General features: G+C 44.2%; 1 protein-coding gene across 2 annotated transcripts in view; it reads right to left on the reverse strand.

Annotated features, from left to right (window-relative positions):
- RELN (reelin) overlaps positions 1-25,456 on the reverse strand; it is an 865,607-nt gene that overhangs the window by 343,629 nt on the left and 496,522 nt on the right. For both annotated transcript variants that reach the window (XM_073619618.1, XM_073619617.1), the window contains exon 19: positions 24,872-25,033. In XM_073619618.1, coding sequence (XP_073475719.1) covers positions 24,872-25,033 — 162 coding nt within the window. The remainder of the gene's footprint in view (positions 1-24,871; positions 25,034-25,456) is intronic.

Below are 25,456 nucleotides of genomic sequence, written 5' to 3' on the forward strand. Positions count from 1 at the left end.
AGCCAACAGACTTAAACACCTTCTGCCAGAGATCGTCCACCCAGACCAAACAGGTTTCATCGTAGGTAGAGAGGCGCGGTATAACTCCCTCAGGGCAATTCAGCTAATACACTGGGCCCGTACCCGCTCAGATCCCCAACCCTATATCATACCATCAACAGATGCGGAAAAGGCGTTTGATCGCGTTGACTGGTCGTATTTAGAGGCGGTAATCAGGTCCCTGGGGCTTGGGCCGAGGATGGTATCCTCGATCATGGCTCTATATTCTACACCTTGTGCACAAGTGAAGGTAAATGGGACGCTTTCACCTAGCTTCCCAATCAGGAATGGTACGAGACAGGGGTGCCCCCTCTCGCCCCTGCTATTCGCCCTGGTGCTGGAGCCGCTGCTTCGCACTGTGCGAACTAGTAGAGACATTAAAGGCTTGCAGATCGGTAACACTGAACATAAGCTCTCGGCTTACGCCGATTAAGTTTTATTCCATCTCTCGGACCCCCTGATCTCACTGCCTAACCTGATGAAGGAACTTAAGCATTTCGGAACTCTTTCCAACTTTAAGATAAACTACTCAAAATCAGAAATCCTGCCCATCCATTTGCCTTCTCACTTATCCACATCTCTGCGAGCTGCATTCCCCTTTACCTGGACAGATTCATCCCTGCGTTACTTAGGGATACAACTGACAAACAGATTCGACACCTTGTTTGCGACTAACTTCACCCCGCTGCTCACGGCGATTTAGAAAGATCTATCACACTGGACACGAACTGCCTTTACGTGGTTGGGACGAGTGAATATAATAAAAATGAACGTACTACCCCGTATACTCTTTTTCCTGCAGATGCTTCCGGTTCCCCTACCTAGACTTTTCTTCGACAAGGTGACTAGCATGTTATCCGAGTTTATATGGCACGCACAGAAACCTAAATTGGCTCTAAGGATACTTAGACGCCCAAAATCTGAAGGCGGCTTAGGGCTTCCTGACATAAGACAGTATTACAGAGCAATTGTTCTCCAGAGGATACTCAACTGGCGTTTCAACACCCACTCAAAGCTATGGGTTTCCCTTGAGAAAAGCCTGGCAGGCAGGAACTTATCCTATGCCCCATGGTTGCCGAAGGAGCACAGAGGGCTGTCTGAAACGACTTCCCCGCTGACGACACAGGTACTCTCAGTCTGGGACCGGATCAATCCACTCCTTAAAATTGCACCTCCTGTGTCCCCACTTGCTCCTTTGGGTGGATTCCTATGGTTCCCCCCGGGTGAGCAGATGGCCTTTTTTGAACCCTTGGTGGCGGATGGAGACGCCAGTTGTGGCAAATTTATGAAAGAGGGTAAACTCTTGAGCTTCGAAGCCCTGCAGGTTAAAAATCGAGGCTCACAAATGAATTTTTGGAGGTATAGACAACTACACCATTTTTCGAGAGACACGATCACGCAATTAGAGATCCTCTATCCCTGACCCCGTTTGAGCAACTTTTTGTGCAGGAAGAACCCGTCACCATATGGTGTCAGAACTATATAAGCTAATAGGCTCGGCCGCCCAATTGCCCAAACCTATTTACATTAGAAAATGGGAACGAGACTTAGGGACGGAATTTGCTGACTTGCAACTGTCTCAACTATACCACCTTACACATTCGTCCTCCATAGACTCCAAAGTACAAGAAACAAACTTTAAGATAATGTCCTGCTGGTACCGGGTACCAGAAGATTTAGCCCGCATTTATCCAACCAGATCGGATCTCTGCTGGCGAGGCTGTGGACATAAAGGCACGCTCACTCATATATGGTGGAATTGTCCAAAAATAGTACCCTTTTGGACTGACATAAAAGACCAGATAAAAGTAATAACAGGAATAGAGGTTCCTCTCTCTCCGATGCACTTCCTCTTCCATATTCCCCCGATCTCACTCAACCAATATAAAAGAAATATACTGCCTCACCTTTTGAATGTGGCAAGGCGGCTGCTCCCAACTTATTGGAGGCAATCCAGAGTCCCCACAAGAGATGATTGGATCAAAAGGGTGAGTGCAGTCCGAGAGGCTGAGGAATGGTTAGCGACATGTAGAGGGTCCCGAGACTGGTTCCTCGGCATTTGGGCACCCTGGTCTGAATACACCACAGATTCTAGAGACATACCCTCCAGTTTAGATGTTGCTCTATTGGAATTAGCAGACCCAACCCTCCGCACTCGTAGGCAGTCTAGACCCTAGACGAAGGGGGTTCACCCCTCTAAACATATAGCTTCCCTTATCTTACCAAAGGCGGTGTGCTTGGAAGCGACTTGTCTACAACCATTTTCTAGATGACAGGTACATTTGGATTGCTCCCCTCCCCTGTCCCCCCCCTCCTTCCTTCTTTTCTCTCCTCTCATTACTGTCTCCCAATGTTTCAACGTTTATCATAGGACAGATGTAATCAATTTTTATGCTATACTTCAAATGATTCACAGTTTAAATGACAAGCTGGTGCGAGAATGATGGATGTATATACTTAAAGTTACAGCAATCATAGGATAAGTCTCCTAATTTCGGGGAGACACTTATGGGCTCGCTTGGATGGGTGGGGTGGCACCCTGGTACCCCAGAATGTGTGGAGGGTGGAGTGAGGTTAGTAGGAGGCGTACGGGCCCCCCTCTCTCTGACCTGGCCGCAGGAAGGGGACCTTACCTATAATGTGTTACTGTATGTGGTCCTCCCTGGGCCGTCCCTGAAAAGGGAGCTGCTCCCTGGAGGGATTAAATGTGCCGTATCCCCCACCCATCCAATAAATACGCCCATACCACTGCTACCTGATTGCTGTGGGTAACCAATTAGCTGAAGAAAACTGTCTCAGTCACTCCCACACAAAAATCGCTAGACGTTTTCTATTTTTCTATGGCATCTCTCTTTGTTTTTGTTTTTCTCGCTATCTTTGTTCAATGACTAAACGGAACATGTCAGACCCTAGTGGGTCATTGATTTCATTATACTGTAACCTGTTGGACATGTCTTGTTCTATGTTTTTTTTTTTTATTTTGAAAACTGAAATAAAGATTATTAAAAAAAAAAAAAATCCTACATTAAGCACGCAGTCAAGGAAGGGTTAAAGAGTGTTTCAAGGAATCCTGCTCATCCTGCTGTATCTTCACCATCTGCAGATTCAGATCATGTGTTTTCAGTGCGTTTTAACTCTGAAGTCGATAGCGATTCGGATCCATCTGCTGCTGAGATGGTCTCAGAATCGCACGCGTTTGATTTTTGCACTGGTTCCCCCCTTGGTGGAGGCTGTTAAGATGCTACCCCTGTTTAAAGAAATCGTTACCCTCCTTCCCATTTCATTTCTGAAATGTAAAAAAGTAATTGACGATGAGTGGGGGGGGCCTGAGAAGAAGCTCAATGTGCATAATGGATTATTGAAGCTGTACCCCTTGGGACGCTACGCCTAAGGTGGATACTTCATTACGTATATTCGCCCGCCACATTACGCTTCCGCTGGAGTATTCGGTCTCTTTTAGGGATCCTATGGATCGCAAAATAAACGCAGACCTAAAAAGGTTGTAGGTTGTATAGTTTGGACAGCAGCCTGCAGACTGGCAGTAGCACTCACTCCTGTGGCAGCAGCACTTGGGCTGGGTTCGCACCTGTGCGTTTTTTGGTGCTTTTTGCGTTTTGCGTATTTGCACTACCATCCATTTATCATGGTCTCCTATGGAACACGTTCTGTGGTGCGGTTCTGCGGAATGCGCTAGGAGTGCATGGGTGTGAATCCAGCCCTAGAGTGTGGGTAGCAGAGCTGGTGGTTGGATGTTTGAATGAAAATCCGGGAAGTGGCTTCTCCTTTGCAGACTGCTGTAGAGTTGTGGCTGAAGTGGCCGTCGACCAGGTCAAGATGACAGCAAAGATAATGGCTCTTTAAGACACAGCAGCCCTTTCGGTTTAACAAGAGATCCAAAGAAGGATTCAGAGAGGCCAGGGCTTACAGACAGGTTTTTCAGACAGTGGAGGGAAGCTGGTTTAACCTTCCAGAAACCTTCCAAGCCCAGGGCCAACAAAGCTCCTGGGGGTGTTTCCACTGCTGCATCCCCAGAGTCGCGCGATTTACACTGCGACTTTGCTGTGCGATTTGTGATGTCATTCTACCTGTGTAGACCATGTGAGAACAAGTCGCACAGATGTCGGAACAAAGTAGTGCAAAAACCTTTTTTGGAGTCGCTGTGACTTAAGTCACACCAATTAGAATGGAGACCATTGAAATACATGGGTTTTGACTTGTCATGTGACTTCGCATGTCTCAGGTCGCACAACAACTCGCAGTAGTGGAGACAGAGCCTAAGGCTTCAAATAAGTCCTTCTAAAGCTGTCTCCGCTTAACCCTCTCAAGTAGGAGCAAGAATAGCCCAATTCAGAGGGGGTTTGGGCGGACAAATTACATGATGCCTGGATTGTAGCCGTCATTCGATCATGTTATCGTCTCGAGTTCAGAACAAGGCCCCCTCAGACCTTGTTCACAGAAACTGGACTTCCTATGGATTTGGAAAGGAGGCAATGTTTGTAAGGATATATAGGGGAGCTGTTGGCAGCAAGGGCCATCCTTCCGGTTCCAAGGCACGAATTGGGTCAAAGAGTATGTTCCCCCTCTATTTTTGGTCCCAGAGGCTTTAGGGGGTTTTGGACCAGTTTTTGACCTCAAAGTCCTGAATTCTTACATGAAGGTTCCACCATTCAAAATGGAGTCATTGGAAACGATTGTTTTGGTTGTGGAGTCAGGAGACTGGATGGTTTCCATCGATCTGGCGGATGCTTATCTTCATGTCTCTATAGACGCATCTCACCATCGCTTTCTCAGGCCTTCCGTGGAAGGCTTTCATTTTCATTTTTAATCTCTCCCATTCGGTCTCTGCACGACTCCGAGAACGTTTTTTAAAGCTACTGTCTGCTGTCGTTGCGACTCTCAGGGTCAAGGGAGTGCAAATATTTCATTATCTAGATGACATGCTACTTCTGGGTCCATCAAATGAGCTCCTTCTAGTTCATGTGAATTCACCTGCAAAACACTAACTCGTTTCGGTTGGTTGATCAACTTTCGGAAGAGCCAGATGCATCTGACCCAAATGTTGGAGTATTTAGGAGTACAATTCAACCCTGATCGGGGTCGTGTTTCTCTTCCTCAGAGGAAGGTTCAGGGGATCCAGTCTCAGACAAAGCAGTGATGGCCAGGCCTTCTATGATGCTGAAGGAATCCATGCAGTATCTGGGGGTTTTATCAGAATTGGATCAGGATGCTCTGTCCAGGTCTTGAACTTCCCCTTGGTGTATGTGTTCCCGCTGCTTCCATTGGCTCCCAAAATCCTGCTGAAGATTCAGCGAGAAAGGGTCACAGCAATAGTAGTCCTGCCTTACTGGCTCAGGGAGCTGTGGTTCCCTCTGGCTTGGAGGATAAAGTTGGGCTCACCAATCCCTCTGCCTTCTTGTCAAAATCTCCTTCTGCAGAGTGGGGCCTGACACCTGAACCGCAGGAGGATAAAGTTGATGACATTATTACAAGATCGTCAGAAGGAATGTAACCTATCACCGGATCTGGAATACTACGGAAAGGGGTTGGGACCTTGGATCTCCTTCAGTATCTAACATTTTGGAGTTTCTGCAGCATAGTCTCCAAGGGTTAGCTTATAATTCCCTGAAGGGTCAAATCCCTGCCTTGTCGGCTATGTCGTGTACAAGATATGCACTACATCCGTTGGTGATCTGATTTTTTTAGGGGCAGCCATAGAAATCAGACCTCCATTGAAATCGTTTTTTCCAAAAGAGGACTTAACACTAGTCTGGGGAACATTGCTGGTTCCTCCGTTTTGATCAAGCTTTCTCTTGTTCATTATTTCTTTTAACAGTTTTTTGTTTTTTACTAGCTGTGGCCTCGGCCAGAAGAGACTCCGAGTTGTGCGCCTTCTCATCTAAAGAACCATATTGTTTGGTGCTCCCAGACAAGATAGTCCTTAGGCCGATACCGAGCTTTCTACCTAAGGTGGCCACATAATTTCGTATCAACTAGGAGGTCATTCTCCCAGCCTTTCCGACGGATACAGCTGATAATGAGTGGAGTAGTTTAGACCTGGTCTCTGCAGTTTCAACCTACCTGAATTGGACTAAAAGCTTTGGCAAACAAGATCAGCTGTAGGTTTTCCCAATGGGGCCTAAAAAGGGTATGCCAGCAACATCCAGAGTTGGGTCTTCCTGGTTTGTCAAGACCATGCATATTGCATACAAAACGCTGGGCCTTCCTCCTCCTTCAGAGATCAAAGCACATTCGACGAGGGGTATGGCAGCATCCTGGTCATACGCGAAGGTCCCCCCTGAGGTAGTTTGCAGAGCAGCAAGCTGGAGCGTGCCCAACACCTTTTTATTAGGCATTACAAGCTTAATATGGCTTGTCCGCCTGAGGAAACATTTGGCTCTACAGTATTACGGCGGCTGTTGCCCATTAAAAATTTTGAGTAGCATTGCATTGAGGGTTTGGCTTATTTTTTATTTTTTGTCTTCCCTCCCTTCTTAACCACTTGACAACTGGGCACTTAAACCCCCTTCCTAACCAGACCAATTTTCAGCTTTTGGTGCTCTCACATTTTGAATGACAATTACTCAGTCATGCAACACTGTATCTATATTAAATTCTTGTCCTTTTTTTCACACAAATGGAGCTTTCTTTTGGTGGTATTTAATCACCGCTGGGTTCTTTATTTTTTGCGCCGTAAAAGAAAAAAGACCGAAAAATCTGTAAAAAAATACATTTTTCTTCATTTCTGTTATAATATTTTGCAAATTAGTAATTTTTCTTCATATATTTTGGCCAAAATTTATACCGCTACATATCTTTGGTAAAATTAACCCAAATCGGTGGATATTATTTGGTCTTTGTGAAAGTTATAGAGTCCAAAAGCTATGGTGCGAATATCTGAAAATTGATCACACCTGAAGTATTGACGGCCTATCTAATTTCTTGAGACCCTAACATTCCAGAAAAGTACAAATACCCCCCAAATGACCGCTTTTTGGAAAGAAGACATTCCAAGGTATTTAGAAAGATGCATGGTGAGTTTTTTGAAGTTGTCATTTTTTCCCACAATTCTTTGCAAAATCAAGGTTTTTTTTTTTACTTTTTTTTTTTTCCCACAAAATTGTCATATTAGCAGGTTATTTCTCACACACCGCATATGCATACCACAAATTACACCCCAAAACACATTCTGCTATTACTCCCGAGTACGGCGATACCACATGTGTGAGACCTTTACACAGCGTGGCCACATACAGAGGCCCAACATGCAGGGGAGCACCTTCAGGCATTCTGGAGCACTCAGGCCAATTCTGACATTTCTCTCCTACATGTAAAAATCATCATTTATTAGCTAGAAAATGACAGAACCCCAAAACATTATATATGTTTTTTTAGCAAAGACCCTAGAGAATACAATGGCGGTCGTTGCAACTTTTTATCTCGCACAGTATTTGCGCAGCAATTTTTTTAACGCGTTTTTTTTGGAAAAAAAACAATTTTGTGCTTTACAAAAACCAAAACAGTAAAGTTAGCCTAATGTTTTTGCATAATGTGAAACATGAAGTTACGCCGAGTAAATAGATACCCAACATGTCACCTTTCAAAATTGCACGCGCTTGTGGAATGGCGCCAAACTTTGCTACTCAAAAATCCCCATAGGCGACGCTTTAAAATTTTTTACTGGTTACATGTTTTGAGTTACAGAGGAGGTCTAGGGCCAAAATTATTGCTCTCGCTCTACCGATCGCAGCGATACCTCACATGTGTGGTTTGAACACCGTTTTCATATGTGGGCGGGACTTACGTATGCGTTCGCTTCTGCATGCGAGCACACAGGGACAGGGGCGCTTTAAAATTTTTTTTTTTTTTTTTATTGTTCATTTTACTTTTATTTTAGTTTGATGCTTTTTTCCAAAAAAAAAAATTTTGACCACTTTTATTCCTATTACAAGGAATATAAACATCATTGTAATAGGAATATGGCATGACAGGTCCTCTTTACAGTGAGATATGGGGTCAATAAGACCCCACATCTCACCTCTAGGCTGGGAAGCCTGAAATGAAAAAAAAAAAATGATCCTGGCTTCGATCGTAGCGGTGAGTCAGTAGAAGCGCGGGAGGGGGGGACATCCCCTCTCGCCTCCCGTAAGAACGATCAAGCAGTGGAACAGCTGCTATGATCAATCTCATGGTGTAGGGAATTGCCGGCTGAAAAAGCTGATATCTGAATGATGCCTGTAGCTGCAACCATCATTCAGATATCTCCGCACAAAGTCAAGGACGTTGTATGACGGCCGGTGGGCGGGAAGTGGTTAAAACGCTTTTTTTTTTTTTAACACAAAGTTGTCCATTTATACAATATTTCTACCACATAACATGTACATACCAAAAATGACACCCCAAAATAGATTCTCCTACTCCTCCTGAGTACGGCGATACCACATCCTGGCCACATACAGAGGGCGAGTACAGCTGAGCATGGCTCAGCATGGCAGGGTATGGCGGGGTATTGCGGAGTATGGCGGGGTATGGCAGGGTATTGCGGAGTATGGCTCGGTATGGCAGGGTATTGCGGAGTATGGCGGGGTATGGCAGGGTATTGCGGAGTATGGCGGAGTATGGCGGGGTATTGCGGAGTATGGCGGGGTATGGCAGGGTATTGCGGAGTATGGCGGAGTATGGCGGGGTATTGCGGAGTATGGCGGGGTATGGCAGGGTATTGCAGGGTATGGCGGGGTATTGGAAAGTATGGCGGGGTATTGCGGAGTATGGCGGGGTATGGCGGAGTATGGCGGAGTATGGCGGGGTATGGCGGGGTATGGCGGAGTATGGCGGAGTATGGCGGGGTATGGCGGGGGCATGGCAGAGTATGGCGGGGGCATGGCAGAGTATGGCGGGGGCATTGCAGAGTATTGTAGGGGCATTGCAGAGTATTGCACAGCATTGCAGAGTATTGTGGGGGCATTGCAGAGTATTGTGGGGGCATTGCAGAGTATTGCACAGCATTGCAGAGTATTGTGGGGGCATTGCAGAGTATTGCACAGCATTGCAGAGTATTGCACAGCATTGCAGAGTATTGCACAGCATTGCAGAGTATTGTGGGGGCATTGCAGAGCATTGCACAGCATTGCAGAGTATTGCACAGCATTGCAGAGTATTGTGGGGGTATTGCACAGCATTGCAGAGTATTGTGGGGGTATTGCAGAGTATTGCACAGCATTGCATAGTAGTGAGGGATGGCTGAGCATGGATGGATGGATGGCTGGATGTCTCTGTGCAGCGCTGTGGGCACTACACATACAGCCCACAGCGCTGCAGACATCCATCCATCCCCCTCCCCGCTCACTGTGTACCGATCGGTACACAGGAGGGGAGGAGAGGAACCGGCGTCATCAGATGACGCCGGTCTGTTTACATGTGATCGCGCTGTCATTTGACGGCGCAATCACATGGTAAACGGCCGCGATCAGCGGCCATTTACCGGGATCCGTGATGCGCCGGGTCCTCTGGACCCGGCGCGTCACGGATGTGTTCGGGTGCGCGCGAGAGGGGAATTCTGGGAGGACGTCATAGTACGTCCTCCCAGAGTTATCCAACCGCCCTGCAGCCGTCATTCGGCTATGGGCCGGTTGGTAAGTGGTTAATATTGCTTGGTACATCCCATAGTAGGCTGACATGGGGACGTCTAGGAATAAGGAAAATTGTTGTCCATACTTATCGTAATTTTCCTTTCCTGGATCCTCCCCATGTCAGCCGGAGGATTCCCACCCAGTTTATCCGTCGTGAGGCAGGGTTTTTTGAACACTGGTGTGGGCAGACAGCCACCCTTTTATGGGCTAGAAAAGAGGTGGTCCTGGAGGGGTCAGAGGGGGCGGAGCTGACCCATAGTAGGCTGACATGGGGAGGATCCAGGAAAGGAAAATTGGGGTAAGTATGGACAACAATTTTCCTTAATAACGTAAAAAAACATACAAAAATCGATCAAAAGTATGCCATCATTCTACAGTTTCAGGCTGTTTAGATAGCATCCTTCCTCAGACAGGAACACTGTGTAAAGAGTAGGTCTACAGTAGCAGACAGCAGGTCTTGGTGAAAACACATGAGCCATTTATTTACAGAGTCTATTTCCAAGGCGTACAGGTATCAAAACAGTGAAACAAAAGCAGAAAATAAATCCTTGCCTCTTTCGGCAACCTAATGACACGCTGGGCCCTGACTAATTGTCCTGGGACAACCTACAAGCATGAAAAAAAAAGTCTTAGCCAGGATTGGTCTCACCACACAGGATCTGGTTGTCACCACACAGGTTGTTTGCTTCTCCCCAGTCTGACATGCACAGAGTACTGGATTCCAGGGGGCAGTGTCCTCCCTAAGTAGACTAGGAGTATTATAAAGCCCACAGTAGCTAGACTTGCCTCAGCTGGGCTTGCCAGTCCCTCAGCCAGCCCAGCCACTCACTATGCAGTTTGCTGTTTTTCATATATAAACACATTTATACATTCTTCATTTTATTGCAGGTTTTGAGAATTTATACTCTGAAGCATAAAGTAGCAGTAGAGCTTCAGTTTTTAGCTTGGGTCGGGGCAACACTGAAGCCGGCCATAGATAGTTTGAATCCCTGCTGAACTAGCTGGAATTCGATCCATGTATGGACAGGCTAATTGTCCATTTCTAGCATTTGATTATTGCCAGCGACTATCGCTGCTAGCAATAATCGCTGTGTTCTCCTGGCAGGGATGGCTCCTTGTGCACCTGTGGTTGCAGGAAAGAAAATCGCATCATCTATGGGCTGGCTTAGAATTAAGGTCATTAAAAAAAAAAATTGTATTTACTGTAACCTTTGTGCTGTTTTACTGAGGCTAAGAATGGGATTGTGGGTGTGGCTTTGTCAAGGGACTTTACTCTTGGTCTTTATTCTGTATTGAACATGAACTTTCTCTCCACTGATGTCAATCTGGACTTTTAGTTAAGATTCATATAGTTAATTGAATAAAGCTGCAGTCAGTAAAATCAATTCTTAAAGTACTCTTGTTAAAGTGCATGATACATACAGAAGTGTAAACATATAAATGACATACAGTCTCTCCTCACTTAATGACCAGGTTCTGCTCCAGCGACCAGGTTGTTAAATGAATTGGTCATTAAATGAGGAGCCACAAGTAATTAATATTTAAAACTCAATGTTTTAAAGCAGGATTCTGGCTTTGAAAAAAAAAAAAATTAAAGTCAGCGGCTACAAACACTGTAGCTGCTGACTTTAAGTAAGCACACTTACCTGTCCTGGGTGCCCGTGATGTCGGCCGCCCGAGGCCGACCCGTCCCTCGGCTCTCGGGTCCCGGCACCGCCATTCTAACTAAGGGAAACAGGCAGTGGAGCCTTACGGCTTCACTGCCCGTTTCCTACTGCGCATGCGCGAGTCGCGCGGCGCTTTGTGAATGGGACGCGATGTGTTATGGGAACTGTGTGTGTCCCACAACACACAGCGCCCCATTCCCCAGAAGACAACGCGGGGAGGAGAAGACTGAAGATCACCGCGGCTTAGGAAGAGGCAGATTAGGAAGACTGCCTAGCAACAGCCATTTAATGTAAGTAAAAAAATGTTTTTTTTTCTTTTTCACCATTTTTTTTTTCTTTTAGGTATTTTTTTGGTGCATTTTTTTTTTTCAGGGTGGACCTCCACTTTAAGCACTATTATTATTTAGCGCCCCCTACATTCAACTTTTTCACATACCATTAGGAGCACACCACTTCTTGAGGGGAGCAGCAATTTATTTATATTTTTTAGCAACAGCCATTTCACGTAAGTTAAAATTTTTTTCTTTTTTTTCCCTCCATTTTTTTAGGTATTTTTTTTAAACAATTTTTTTCAGGGTGGACCTCCACTTTAATTTGCATAAGTACAGAACACAAAACTATAAACAAAAATTCTGTGCTCTACTGTACAATACAATGATGTACAGTGCATCGTTCGGGTTGGGAGAGCTGGGCGTAAGTCCGAGCGGTCATTAAACAGGTAAGTCGTTAAAAGAGGAGTATCTGCATATATTTCTAGGTCTCCAACTTTAGCAGTGTTAAACTGAAAATGCAGTTGATGTTTCTCTGATTAAAACAAACAGTCATTCTATGATACAATAGAAGTCAATAATTTAATGCTGCATCCACTTAATTTCCATATAAGTATTAAGAGAACACAACACTCAAATAAAAGAGATATTATTTTATTTTTGATATAATATCCCAAATAACTGTGTGGCTATGAGCTTATGGTATTAAATGTCAGACTTCCAGTCTAGGAATTTCATCATATTGATAGCAGATTTATGAATAAGGCCACAGTACTTTGTAATACCAAACACAGCCTACAACACAGACGCGTGTGATCTGAATGATGCATAATGCATGTCTCGCTCCTTTTCATTATGTGAAATATATGGATGTTGAGTTGAGAGCAGCGCATAATGAATCCCCTTAGTGTTCTACATTACGGGACATAAATCCCAAGCAGGCTCATCAGTACTTTAAAATTATATTGAAAGACTTATTTGACACTTTATGGATAGTTTTTAGATTATGGTGTAGAAACATCTACCAGTTCATATACCAGACACATACTGAGTTTACAGGCAAACCAATTTCACTTGTATGGATCAATGTACAGGTCATCTAAACACATCACAGCTATTTGAATTTTTAGTGAGAATTTAGTGCAGGAAGTCCTGGGTAAGGATGTTTTTAAAAGGGTCAATGTTTAATAAACTGATATTTTAACGTTTAGTAGAAGCTGAAGAGTTAATTTCCTTAAAAAGAGAAGTATGGACTTTTTTTTTTTTGCAGATTCATACTTACCTAGGCGAATGCAGCACTGGTCCGATGCTGCATCTGTACCCCGCTGCCTCTAACTCTGAGAACTGAGCGATCAAACACCAACGACCGCTCAGTTCTCAAAGCTCCCTTTTTTTTTCACCAATTTCACAATTATTGCAACTTTATAAGTGACACAAGGTTGTTTTGCTTCTTCTTCTTTTTGTTTTCTTCTTTTCCTTTAAAGATATAACATGCTTATACATTACACTTTTATCATATGCTTTTAATGTGTATTTCTAGAATTAATTAAATTGCTTACCAGCCATATATCCTAAAAATACTGAAAAGTGTATCCCGAAGAAGCCCTCATTCGGGGCGAAACGCATCAATTAATCACTTTATTCAAGCACAGACGGTTAAATTAGATGTCTATGTTTAGAATACATTATCTTTTATGGAGCTTATACTCCTCCTGTTTTTAAACTTTTTTGTATAAATACAATATTTTGTGATTTTATATATTGTTACACTAATTATTTTGGGCCCTTAAAAATCCCCATCTCCCATAGTCTCCCCATTTGGAGAGGCATAGGAAATACCTTTCTTCAAAATTTTTATTCTTTGAATTAACTTGTCTTTATTAAAGTGGTCTAAAGCCAAAAAGTATTTTACCTTGCATTAAGGTAAAAAAAAAAGTTTTTGCTGTCCTCCCCCACCTCCCTAAATCCTCAATCTATCTAGTGTGGTGCACGGCTGTATATCTTCTCTCCTCTTTACACAGGGACTCGGGCAGCAGCTGTCAATCAAATGTTGTGAGGAGGAAATGGGGCCAAGATGCACTGTGTGTGTCTATGGAGCACAGCCTTTCAAGTTAACCAGCAGGTGATTGGTTGCGAAAATCGCGGACAGTCCAATCATCAGCTTGTTAATAAGAAAAGTTTTCGTCCAGCAGCTCCCACCCTCATGTACTACCATTGTAAGGTGGGAGTGTGCTACTTACATTGCTGGGGGGGGGGGGGCAGAGGACACTGCTGGGGGGGTGATGTGAAGGGGCAGAAGACACTGCTATGGTAGGGGGGCAGAGGGTCAGGGGACACTACAGTGAGGGGGTGATGTGAAGGGAGGCAGAGGACATTGCTATGGGGGGCTGAGGGCAGAACTATGTGGGGGGGGGCAAATGGCACTCCTGTGTGGGGGAGGCAGAGGGCACCACTGTGGGGGGGTCATAATGCATTACTGTGGGGGGATGATGTAAAGGGGGGCAAAGGACGCTACTGTGGGGGGGGGCAGAGAGGCCACTGCTATGGGGGAGCAAAGGACACTACAGTGAGGGGGGGTGATGTGAAGGGGGCAGAAGACACTGCAATGGGGGGCAGGGAACACTACAGTGAGGGGGCGATGTGAAGGGGGCAGAGAACACTGCTATGAGGGGAGAGGACAATACTTTGGGGGGGGCAGAGGGCACTACTGTGTGAGGGAGGCATAGAACACTACTGTGGGGGGAGCAGAATACATTACTGGGGGGGGGGGGAATAATGTGAAGGGGGGGCAGAATCTTTTTTTTTTTTTTTTTTTTTTAAGGGCACCACCACTGCCCTGGGGATCTTTGATTTCTTCCATGTTGGCCGGCTAGATCTCAACCTCTGAAGATGAAGGCTATCAAGCCTACCCTTGCTTTAAACTATCTGATGTAAACACCATGATAAAAAGACAACCTTGTTAGGTTTCGTATTACAGAATAGAATTGAAAAAAGTTTTACTTTGGTTCACTTATATACGTGCCAACAAGGCTATTTTATATTTAAAAAAAAACAGTAACACCTAAACATTCCAATACAGATGACTACAATTTTTAATTAACTAATACTGCTTCCCAAAGTATGAATGGAATGGTGTGAAAAAGTATAGATAGAAAATGTGCCTTCACCAAAAATGTAATTGGATCAAAGCTGAAGAACAAATATCTTGTCTTGGGAAATTTAACCCCATTCAGATCCGCGCTATAGCCGAATGACGGCTACAGCAAAACATAAATATGAAAAATCTTGGAATATACCCTCTTTTCCTGACGCCTTCATGGCAGCACACACTGGGTTGTGACTCCGCCCCCACATGCGCGGTTGACAGAGATGGGAACGTCCTAACCCTTTTGCCAGCTTCCAAGATGGTGCCGTAGTTGTCGCGACGCTTCTGCGCATGCGCGAAGCGTCATTTTTGCCGCGATAGCGGCGGTCTATTTAAAAAAGGGCTCTGGCTTCAAAGAAAGCAAGTTTGGTGTTCTGCTCGCTTTCTACTAATGAGGGACAAAGAGATGTCCACAGAAAGCAATTAAGGGGTGGCTCAACAATGGTATAATTGTAAAAAAATAAAGGCTTTATTGATGAATTGCACAAATTGATAAAAGAAAGTCAAACCAATTTGGTACAACAACCGTACTGGTGGACCTCGTTCCTACAAAGTACACAGTGACTAATAATTACTGCAGTAATAGACAACGTTGTCGTTTAAAACCCAGCTGAACCCGAATACCCCGCTACCCCCACCATGGAAGTTCTTATATCCAAGATGTGGACAAAAAAATGGTGCTACACTTTATCCTGCTCCTTTTGGAAAAACCCCAGTATTGAATCCACCCTTAGATTATTAGATTAGTGCTTAGGACAAATCCTTTTGTCAATTTGAAAAGGCTTATACTGGTATAACAGCAATGGGTGGTGGAAGGAGAATGGTTTGGAAGTTCATGACACCCTGCCTGTAGTTAGGCTGGAGAAAAATTTCTATTGTTCTACTCAGCAAATCACAGGTTCCAACAAAAGTAGACAGTGCTGAATCATTGCTCTATCACAACGAAGGCAGCGATATCAATTCTACACTGATTGATATTGACAGTGTATGTCTGTGTAGAGGGCTGCATATTGATCGTGGTGGGCAGTATAGGAGTACAAAACGTTCAACACAGTTCAAATTTCAGTCTTTGAATGATCTCCAAGTGACACACTAGTGACATTACGTAAAGTTCACCCTGAACGGGCTCTTTCCCCTCCTGCAATTGGCTTATAAAGCCGCTATAATGCCATTCAGTGTGTCTTCTGTAGAGGCGATCGTGTAATATGGCTTTGGAACCACTTTACTGAGTTTCCACCACTGAATTCAGGAATTGTTTGTTTCCTCCATGTGGTTATCATTCCTTCCTGGTTCAGGCTTCTGGAGTACTGCAAAGAGCACAGCTACGGTGGCTGGGATGAACCACTCAGGAATGCGGAAGTAGGCTTATCCAGTGTATATTCATTAAAAATCAGCTTCCATTCATTGATGAAGAACCATAGTGGGGTGCGGGAAGAGGGGTGCAGCGTCAGAAACGTCGACGCGTTTCGTACACTAAACCGTGCACTTCGTCTGGACGGAGATCTGCTTTGCTGGTAGGCCGTCAATATACTTCCTCCCCTTTGCTCGCTTGCCAGGCCCCCATGAAGGGCGCGCGGCGTATGCTGTGATCACTTGAGTCAATGAGACTCGGGAGATCACAGATCGGAGTAAGGGGTCGGCCCCTTACCACCTCATCAGCTGTCAGCCAATGACAGCTGATCATGTGATGTAAATAGAAGATCGGTAATCGTTTTTTTTTCTCACGCTGACAGCATGAGGAGAAAAAAAGCAGATCACCGGCTTCTGTTAAAGGGACATGGGTCCTGAAGAGGAAGAGGCGGAAGCCTCATATGTGCCCACCAGTACCGGCTGCCAGTGCCATGAATCAGTTCCCACAGTGCCCGCCAGTACATAAGTGCCAGCAATTAGTGCCACCTATCAATGCCCATAAGTGCCACCTATCAATGCCCACCTGTGGTGCCAATAAGTGCTTCGTCAGTGCCACCTAGCAGTGCTGCCTATCAGTGTCACCTACCAGTGCCCATCAGTGCCACCTATTAGTGCCCACCAATGCCACTTAGTGCCACTGATGGGCTGCCCTTCAGTGCTGCCCATCAGTGTCACCTATCCGTGCCACCTCTCAGTGCCCACCAGTGCCGCCTTATCAGTGCCCATCAGTGTTGCCTCATCAGTGCCCATCAATGAAGGAGAAAAATGACCTCTACAAAATTTATTAACAAAATATAAAAGGTGTTTTTTTTTTTTTTTTTTTTTTAATTGGGTCTTTTTAAATTTTTTTAACAAAAAATAAAAAACCCAGAGGTGATCAAATACCACCAAAAGAAAGTTCTATTTGTGGGGAAAAAATGATGATAAAAATGTAATTTGGGTACAGTGTTGTATGACCGCTCAATTGTCATTCAAAGAGTGATAGCGCTAAAAGCTGAAAATTGGTCTGGGCAGGAGGGGGGTTTAGGTGCCCAGTAAGCAAGTGGTTAAAAAGGCAGGGCATGTTGTTAAACTTAATGGGGGGGGAGGGATTTACAAAAGGGAATTAGACTGTGCACTTTGCAAATGCATTTGCACTCATTTGCACCCCAGAGCTTAGTGAATGTGGTAAAGCTTCACTTTTTAAAGTGTACCCAGTCAGGTGCAAGGGAAAAAAAAAAAAAAAAAAAAAAAGCATTTTGGGTTACACATAATTGGATGATGGATATCAGCAGAGCTTTACCACATTCACTAAGCTCTGGGGAAAAGGAGTACAACTGCACTTGCAAAGTGCACAGTCAAATTTACCTTTAATAAATCCACCACAATGTTTTATTTTGGGGGTACATAAATCTGCAGGGATCAGGTATACTCTGCAATTTGAGAAAAAGATCAAAACAAAAGTCTTTGCAATAATTGACGTGGCTGCCTCAATATTGGCCTAATTTTGTCAATATACAATTGCAGATGCTGTGTTTTTCATATTATACATTTAGTGGCCTATAACCAGAAAAAAAACTCCTATTAAGTACTTTGCTGGGCTACCTTGACCCCCATAGCAGCTGTTGTGTCAGTGACTGTTTTGTGTTTTGAAGTTAAAGTCAACAATTCAGATAGGAGTGTATTGTACAACTGCCCAAGATTCATGGTTTATTATTGCTTTCTATATATGCTAAATTTAAAGTGTGAATAAACGCACATTAATAAAAACTGTCAGTACATGCTGTATTACATGCTGTTTATACTCACTCAGTCACTATGGGATTTGTTTTCTGTATTCTGCAAAAAACCTGGTTGATTCTGCTGTTCACTGTCCCTCCCTCCTTGTCTGTGTCCCTGCTGCAGCCTGAGCTTGTGTAGACCAATGGTTGCCACATCTACTGCGCATGTTCTACCTCTAGATCCATTGTATGCTGTTCATTTCCTTCTCTTTTTTTAACTGTGCAGCCCACATGACTATAGAGTCACACGTGTGGGCATACACACTCTGGATAAATGACAGCCCACTCCCTCCCTCCTCCTCAATGCCCACTATAAAGCTCTATGCTATGGGGGTGCGAGATTACATGTTGATTGATGGAGGTGACATCTCCTTGTAATTCTGAGCACATACAAACAACAGAAACAGGCTGGAGGGGTCTGAAATAGGATGCAGTTGGCAGAACCTCCCCCTAGATAGCGCAAACCATTTTTTGCACAAAAATAATAAAGATTTGAGTTCAAAATCATATTTTTATGATGCTTTAAAACATTTATTTGATATTAATTATCTATTTTTTCTCTGTATTCTGAAGGCTGTTTTTTTTTTAACATGTAAACCAGCTGCAGATCACTAGAAGTTCCTCCCGCTGATGGTTCCCTGCAGACAGGCTGGGAAAGAACTGGGTTACATGATAACTGTATATTGATTAAGAAAAAAGGTACTTAGATTTTTTTCATTAAAATAAATACAGTGTCCTCCCATTTTTGTAAATATTTTATCATATCTTTTCATGTGACAACACTGAAGAAATGACACTTTGCTACAATGTAAAGTAGTGAGTGTACAGCTTGTATAACAGTGTAAATTTGTTGTCCCCTCAAAATAACTCAACAGAGCCATTAATGTCTAAACCGCTGCTAACAAAATGGGCCCAGTTAGCCATTTTCCCTCCCCGGAGTCATGTGACTCCTTAGTGTTACAAGGTCTCAGGTGTGAATGGGGGGCAGGTGTGTTAAATTTTATGTTATCGCTCTCACTCTCTCATACTGGTCACTGGAAGTTCAACATGGCACCTCATGGCAAAGAACTCTCTGAAGATCTGAAAAAAAGAACTGTTGCTCTACATAAAGATGGCCTAGGCTATAAGAAGATTGCCAAGACCATAAAACTGAGCTGCAGCATGGTGGCCAAGACCATACAGTGGTTTAACAGGACAGGTTCCACTCAGAACAGGCCTCACGATGGTCAACCAAAGAAGTTGAGTGCATATGCTCAGTGTCATGTCCAGAGGTTGTCTTTGGGAATTAGACGTATGAGTGCTGCCAGCATTGATGCAGAGGTTGAAGGGGTGGGGGGGTCAGCCTGTCAGTGTTCAGACCATACGCGGCATGCTGCATTAAATTGGTCTGCATGGCTGTCGTCCAAGAAGGAAGGCTCTTCTAAAGATGATGCACAAGAAAGCCTGCAAACAGTTTGCTGAAGACAAGCAGACTAAGGACATGGATTACTAGAACCATGAGCTGTGGTCTGATGAGACCAACATAAACTTATTTGGATCAGATGGTGTTAAGCGTGTGTAGCGGCAAACAGGTGAGGAGTACAAAGACAAGTGTGTCTTGCCTACAGTCAAGCATGGTGGTGGGAGTGTCATGGTCTGGGGCTGCATGAGTGCTTCTGGTACTGGGGAGCTACAGTTCATTGAGGGAACCATGAATGCCAACATGTACTGTGACATACTGAAGCAGAGCATGATCCCCTCCCTTCGGAGAGTGGACCGCAGGGCAGAATTCCAACATAACGACCCCAAACACACCTCCAAGACGACCACTGACTTGCTAAAGAAGCTAAGGGTAAAGGTGATGGACTGGCCAAGCATGTCTCCAGACCTAAACCCTATTGAGCATCTGTGGGGCATCCTCAAACGGAAGGTGGAGGAGCGCAAGGTCTCCAACATCTACCAGCTCCGTGATGTTGTCATGGAGGAGTGGAAGAGGACTCCAGTGGCAACCTGTGAAGCTCTGGTGAACTCCATGCCCAAAAGGGTTAAGGCAGTGCTGGAAAATGGTGGCCAAACAAAATATTGACACCTCGGGACCATTTTGGGCATTTTGACTTAGGGGTGTACTCACTTTTGTTGCCAGCGGTTTAGATATTAATGGCTGTGTGTTGAGTTATTTTGAGGGGACAGCAATTTTACACTATTATACAAGCTGTACACTCACTACTTTACATTGTAGCAAAGTGTCATTTCTTCAGTGTTGTCACATTAAAAGATATAATAAAATATTTACAAAAATGTGAGGGGCGTACTCACTTTTGTGAGATACTGTATATACAGTATATATATATACACACACACACACACACACACACACACACACTTGTGTGAAAAAGTATTTGCCCCCTTTCTGATTTTTTTTTTTTGCATATTTGTCACACTTAAATGATTCAGGACATCAAACAAATTTTATTATTACACAAAGATAACCAGAGTAAATACAAAATGCAGTTTTTAAATGATGGTTTCATTTATTAAGGCAAAAAAGCTGTCCAAACCTGCCTGGCTTTATGTGAAAAAGTAATTGTCCCCTAACCCTAATAAATGGTTGTGCCACCCTTGACGGCAACAACTGCAATCAAGCGTTTGCCATAACTGGCAATGAGTCTTTCACATTGCTGTGGAGCAATTTTGGCCCACTCTTCTTTGCAGAATTGTTTTAATTCAGCCATATTGGAGGGTTTTCCAGCATGAATGGCCTGTGTAAGGTCACATGATACAGCATCTCAAATGGATTTAAGTCCGGGCTTTGACTGGGCCACTCCAAAACCTAAATTTTGCTTTGTTTAAACCATTTGGAGGTGGACTTGCTGTTGTGTTTCGGATCATTGTCCTGCTGCATAACCCAAGTGCACTTGAGCTTGAGGTCACAAACTGATGGCCGGACATTTCCCTTTAGGATTTTCCGGTAGAGCTCAGAATTCATGGTTTCATCAATTATGATAAGTCATCCAGTTCCTGAAGCTGTAAAACAGCCCCAGACCGTCACACTACCACCACCATGTCTGACTGTTGGTATGATGTTCTTGTTATGAAATGCTGTATTCGTTTTATGCCAGATGTAATGGGACCAGTGGCGGTGCGTCCATAAGGGCACACGGGCGCCGCCCCCTCTCTCCAGCCACCCCTCTATCACAATTGCATGAATCTATCTATGGCCGCCGCTGCCACCCCTTATTCAGGCGGCTGGCCTGTTTTCGGGCGCCTAAATTACAGCGGCAGGGTATTTTGGGCCATGGAGGAAACCTCTTGCCGTTGTCACCCGCTGCCCCACCAAGACAGGGTAAGTGACGGGCAGACAACGGGCTGGCAGACGGCACAGTGGCAGCATTTGATGGGCAGAGTGGGAGCGTTTGATGGGCACAGTGGCAGCGTTTGGGCATAGTTGCTGTGTTTGGGCACAGTGGCTGCATTTGATGGGCACAGTGGTGGCGTTTGATGGGCACAGTGGCGGCGTTTGGTGGGCACAGTGGCTGCGTTTGATGGGCACAGTGGTGGCGTTTGATCGGAACAGTGGGTGCATTTGATGGTACACCTGAGGCTGCAATTGATGTTTTTTTTTTTTTCAATTTTGAGCACCAGCCGCCACTGAACGGACGCACACCTTCCAAAAAGTTACATTTTTGTCTCATCAGTCCACAGTCTTGGGGATAATCAAGATGTTTTTTGGTAAATGTGAGATGAGCCTGTGTTCTTTTTGGTCAGCAGTGGCTTTGGAATTCTCCTATGCATGCCATTTTTGCCCAGTCTCTTTACTGTTGAATCATGAACACTGATCTTACCTGAGGCAAGTGAGGCCTGCAGTTCTTTAGATGTTGTTCTGGGTTCTTTTATGACCTCCTGAATGAGTCGTTGTCATGCTCTTGGGAGTCATTTTTGAAGGCCGACCACTCCTGGGAAGGTTCACCACTTTTCAAAGTTATCTCCATTTGTGGATAATGGCTCTCCCCATGGTTCACTGGAGCTCCAAAGCCTTATAAACGGCTTTGAAACCCTTCTTAGAACGATACATGTACATTACTTTGTTTCTAATCTGTTCTTGATTTTTTTAGATTGTGGTCTGATGTGTGGCTTTTTGTGATCTGTTAGCATTCTTCACTTTGTCAGACAGCTTCTATTTATGTGATTTCTTGATTCAACAGGACTGGCAGTGATCAGGCCTGGGTGTGGCAAGTGAAATTTAACTCAGGTTTCCAAAAAATTGTGGTTAATCACAGTTCATTCATGATTCAGCATGGGAGGGGGCAATTATTTTTTCACATAGGGCCAGGCAGGTTTGAACAGCTTTTTTCCCTTAACCACTTGCCGACCGCCTAATGCAGATATACTGCGGCAGACTGGCACGGGCAGGCAAAATCACGTACCTGGTACGTAATCTTCCCCCCGCGGGCTGGGGGTGCATCGTGCCCCCCCGATGCCCGAGGTGGTCGGCATCAGTGGGGAAGCTATACAGGCTGAGGGGGAGGCCACTCATTCGTGGCCACCCCCTCGCGATCGCTCCCCACGAATGAAATTCTTCCTCTGCTGCTGTAATGTAAACAGCGGCAGAGGAAGTGATGTCATCTCTCTTCGAGCTGGTCTTTTTCGTTCCGGTGCCGAGGAGAGAAGACATCAATGTGAGTTGCACCAACACTACACTTACAGTAGAACACGCAGGCACACTTTTCACCCCCCGATCACCCCCCCTGTACCCCGTCACAGTGACACCAATAGCAGTTTTTTGTTTTTTTTTTGCATTGGTGTCAGTTTGTGACAATTATAAGTGTTAGGGCAGTTAGGGTTAGCCCCCTTTAGGTCTGAGGTACAGCCCTTTAGGACTAGGGTACCCCCCTAACCCCCCCAATAAAGGTTAACCCCGTGATCACCCCCAGTCGCCAGTGTCACTAAGCGATCGTTTTTCTGATCGCTGTATTAGTGACACAGGTGACGCTAGTTAGGGAGGTAAGTATATAGGTTCGCTGTCAGCGTTTTATAGCGACAGGGACCCCCATATACTACCTACTAAAGGTTTTAACCCCCTGATTGCCCCCTAGTTAACCCTTTCACCAGTGATCACCGTATAACTGTTACGGGTGACGCTGGTTAGTTAGATATTATATATATATTATAGTTTTAGGGCACCCGGCTTTTATTACCTAATAAAGGTTTAATCCCTTAATTGCCCGGCGGTGATATAAGTTACGTTTTTAGGGTCAGATAAGGTCTGCGTCGCCCCAGGCAGCGTCAGTTTAGTGCCAGTACCGCTAACACCCACGCACGCAGCATACACCTCCCTTAGTGCTATAGTATCTGAACGGATCGATATCTGATCCGATCAGATCTATACTAGCGTCCCCAGCAGTTTAGGGTTCCCAAAAACCCAGTGTTAGCGGGATCAGCTCAGATACCTGCTAGCACCTGCGTTTTCCCCCTCGGCCCAGCCCTGCCCAGCCCACCCAAGTGCAGTACCGATCGATCACTGAAAGTCCCACACATGTGGTATCCCCATACTCAGGAGAAGCAGCGGAATGTATTTTGGGGTGTAATCCCACATATGCCCATGGCATGTTTGAGCAATATATCATTTAGTAACAACTTTGTGCAAAAAAAAAAAAAATTGGTCATTTTCCCGCAACTTGTGTCAAAATATAAAATATATTCCATGGACTCAACATGCCTCTCAGCAAATAGCTTGGGGTGTCTACTTTCCAAAATGGGGTCATTTGGGGGGGTTTTGTGCCATCTGGGCATTTTATGGCCTTCAAAACTGTGATAGGTAGGAGTTAAATCAAAACTTTATGCCCTTAGAAATCCTGAAGGCGGTGCTTGGTTTTCGGGGCCCTGTACGCGGCTAGGCTCCCAAAAAGTCCCACACATGTGGTATCCCTGTACTCGGAAGAATCAGCAGAATGTATTTTGGGGTGCAATTCCACATATGCCCATGGCCTGTGTGAGCAATATATCATTTAGTGACAACTTTTTGTAAATTTTTTTTTGTCATTATTCAATCACTTGGGACAAAAAAAATGAATTTTCGATGGGCTCAACATGCATCTCAACAATTTCCTTGGGGTCATTTGGGGGGGGGGCAGTTTGTACTGCCCTGCCATTTTAGCACCTCAAGAAATGAGGAAACCAATAAATATATGCTTATTGACATTTTTTTTTACTAAAGACATGTGGCCGAATACATTTTGGCCTAAATGTATGACTAAAATTGAGTTTATTGGATTTTTTTTATAACAAAAAGTAGAAAATATCATTTTTTTTTTCAAAATTTTCGGTCTTTTTCCGTTTATAGCGCAAAAAATAAAAACGGCAGAGGTGATCAAATACCATCAAAAGAAATCTCTATTTGTGGGAAGAAAAGGACGCAAATTTCGTTTGGGTACAGCATTGCATGACCGCGCAATTAGCAGTTAAAGTGACGCAGTGCCAAATTGTAAAAAGTGCTCTGGTCAGGAAGGGGGTAAATCCTTCCGGGGCTGAAGTGGTTAATAAATGGAATAATAATTTAAAAACTGCATCTTGGATTTACTCGGGTTATCTTTGTGTAATATTAAAATATTAGAAATATGAAAAAAGAACAGGAAGGAGGCAAATACCTTTTCACACAACTGTATATAAATATATAACATTTATTAAAAACATTTTTTATTTAAAAGTTAAAATTGACATTTCAGTGCTTGGCCATGGCATGGCATTACATTACAAGTCCTGTTAATCTTGTTGCATTGCAAAAATCATATTTTTATTTGTATCAATTTACTAGTTAATGGTTTATATTGCACATTTCAGGTTCAAAATGTATCAGCTGCAACATACACTACTTAGATGAAACTGGTAATTGAATGCTTCCTGCGCTCCTGCTATTAAGTGTCAAGGCAGTAAATAACAGCTGCATACATCACTTTGGACACAAATGCTCTCTACATACCTTGGCTCGTGGTAGTTAAGATAGGGATAGTGTTCCATCAGTTTCCATGTAATTCCATTGTCATAGGAGTAGTGGAGTAAAACACCTTCTCCTGGCTTGTCAGGGGCTTTGCATGTACTCAGGACAGATTTACTACCAATCCTTAAAGTAAATTGCAGAAACCTGTGGATAAAATGCATAAGCACTTTAATGATTAAAATGCCAAGCTTACAGTTTGTGTAGAGATCTCTTTATAATGATTCAAATCAAAACTAAATTATGTTTACACTAGGCAGCTATTTACTTTTATATTTTCAAATACACGTATCTCTACTGAATATAATCACCTTTATAAGACTGCAATATTTAAAACTATCAAATCTGCAAAGTGCAAATTTGAAACTTGTATTCTGCTAATAACAATTTATAAATGGTAGCATCCCATAACGATCAGCAATCATTTATAACTGCTTGCTGCTCGGCCACAGTACATTTACTGTAGCATGGGCAGGCTGGATGACGTACGTCTACGTCATCCAGCCTGTTCTGGGTTAGGGGCACGCATTCGTGCACCCATTGCTAACACGCACTGGCTTTGGCTATAGT

The sequence above is a fragment of the Aquarana catesbeiana genome, linkage group LG03, assembly GCF_042186555.1.
Source record: "Aquarana catesbeiana isolate 2022-GZ linkage group LG03, ASM4218655v1, whole genome shotgun sequence".
Lineage (NCBI taxonomy): Eukaryota > Metazoa > Chordata > Amphibia > Anura > Ranidae > Aquarana > Aquarana catesbeiana.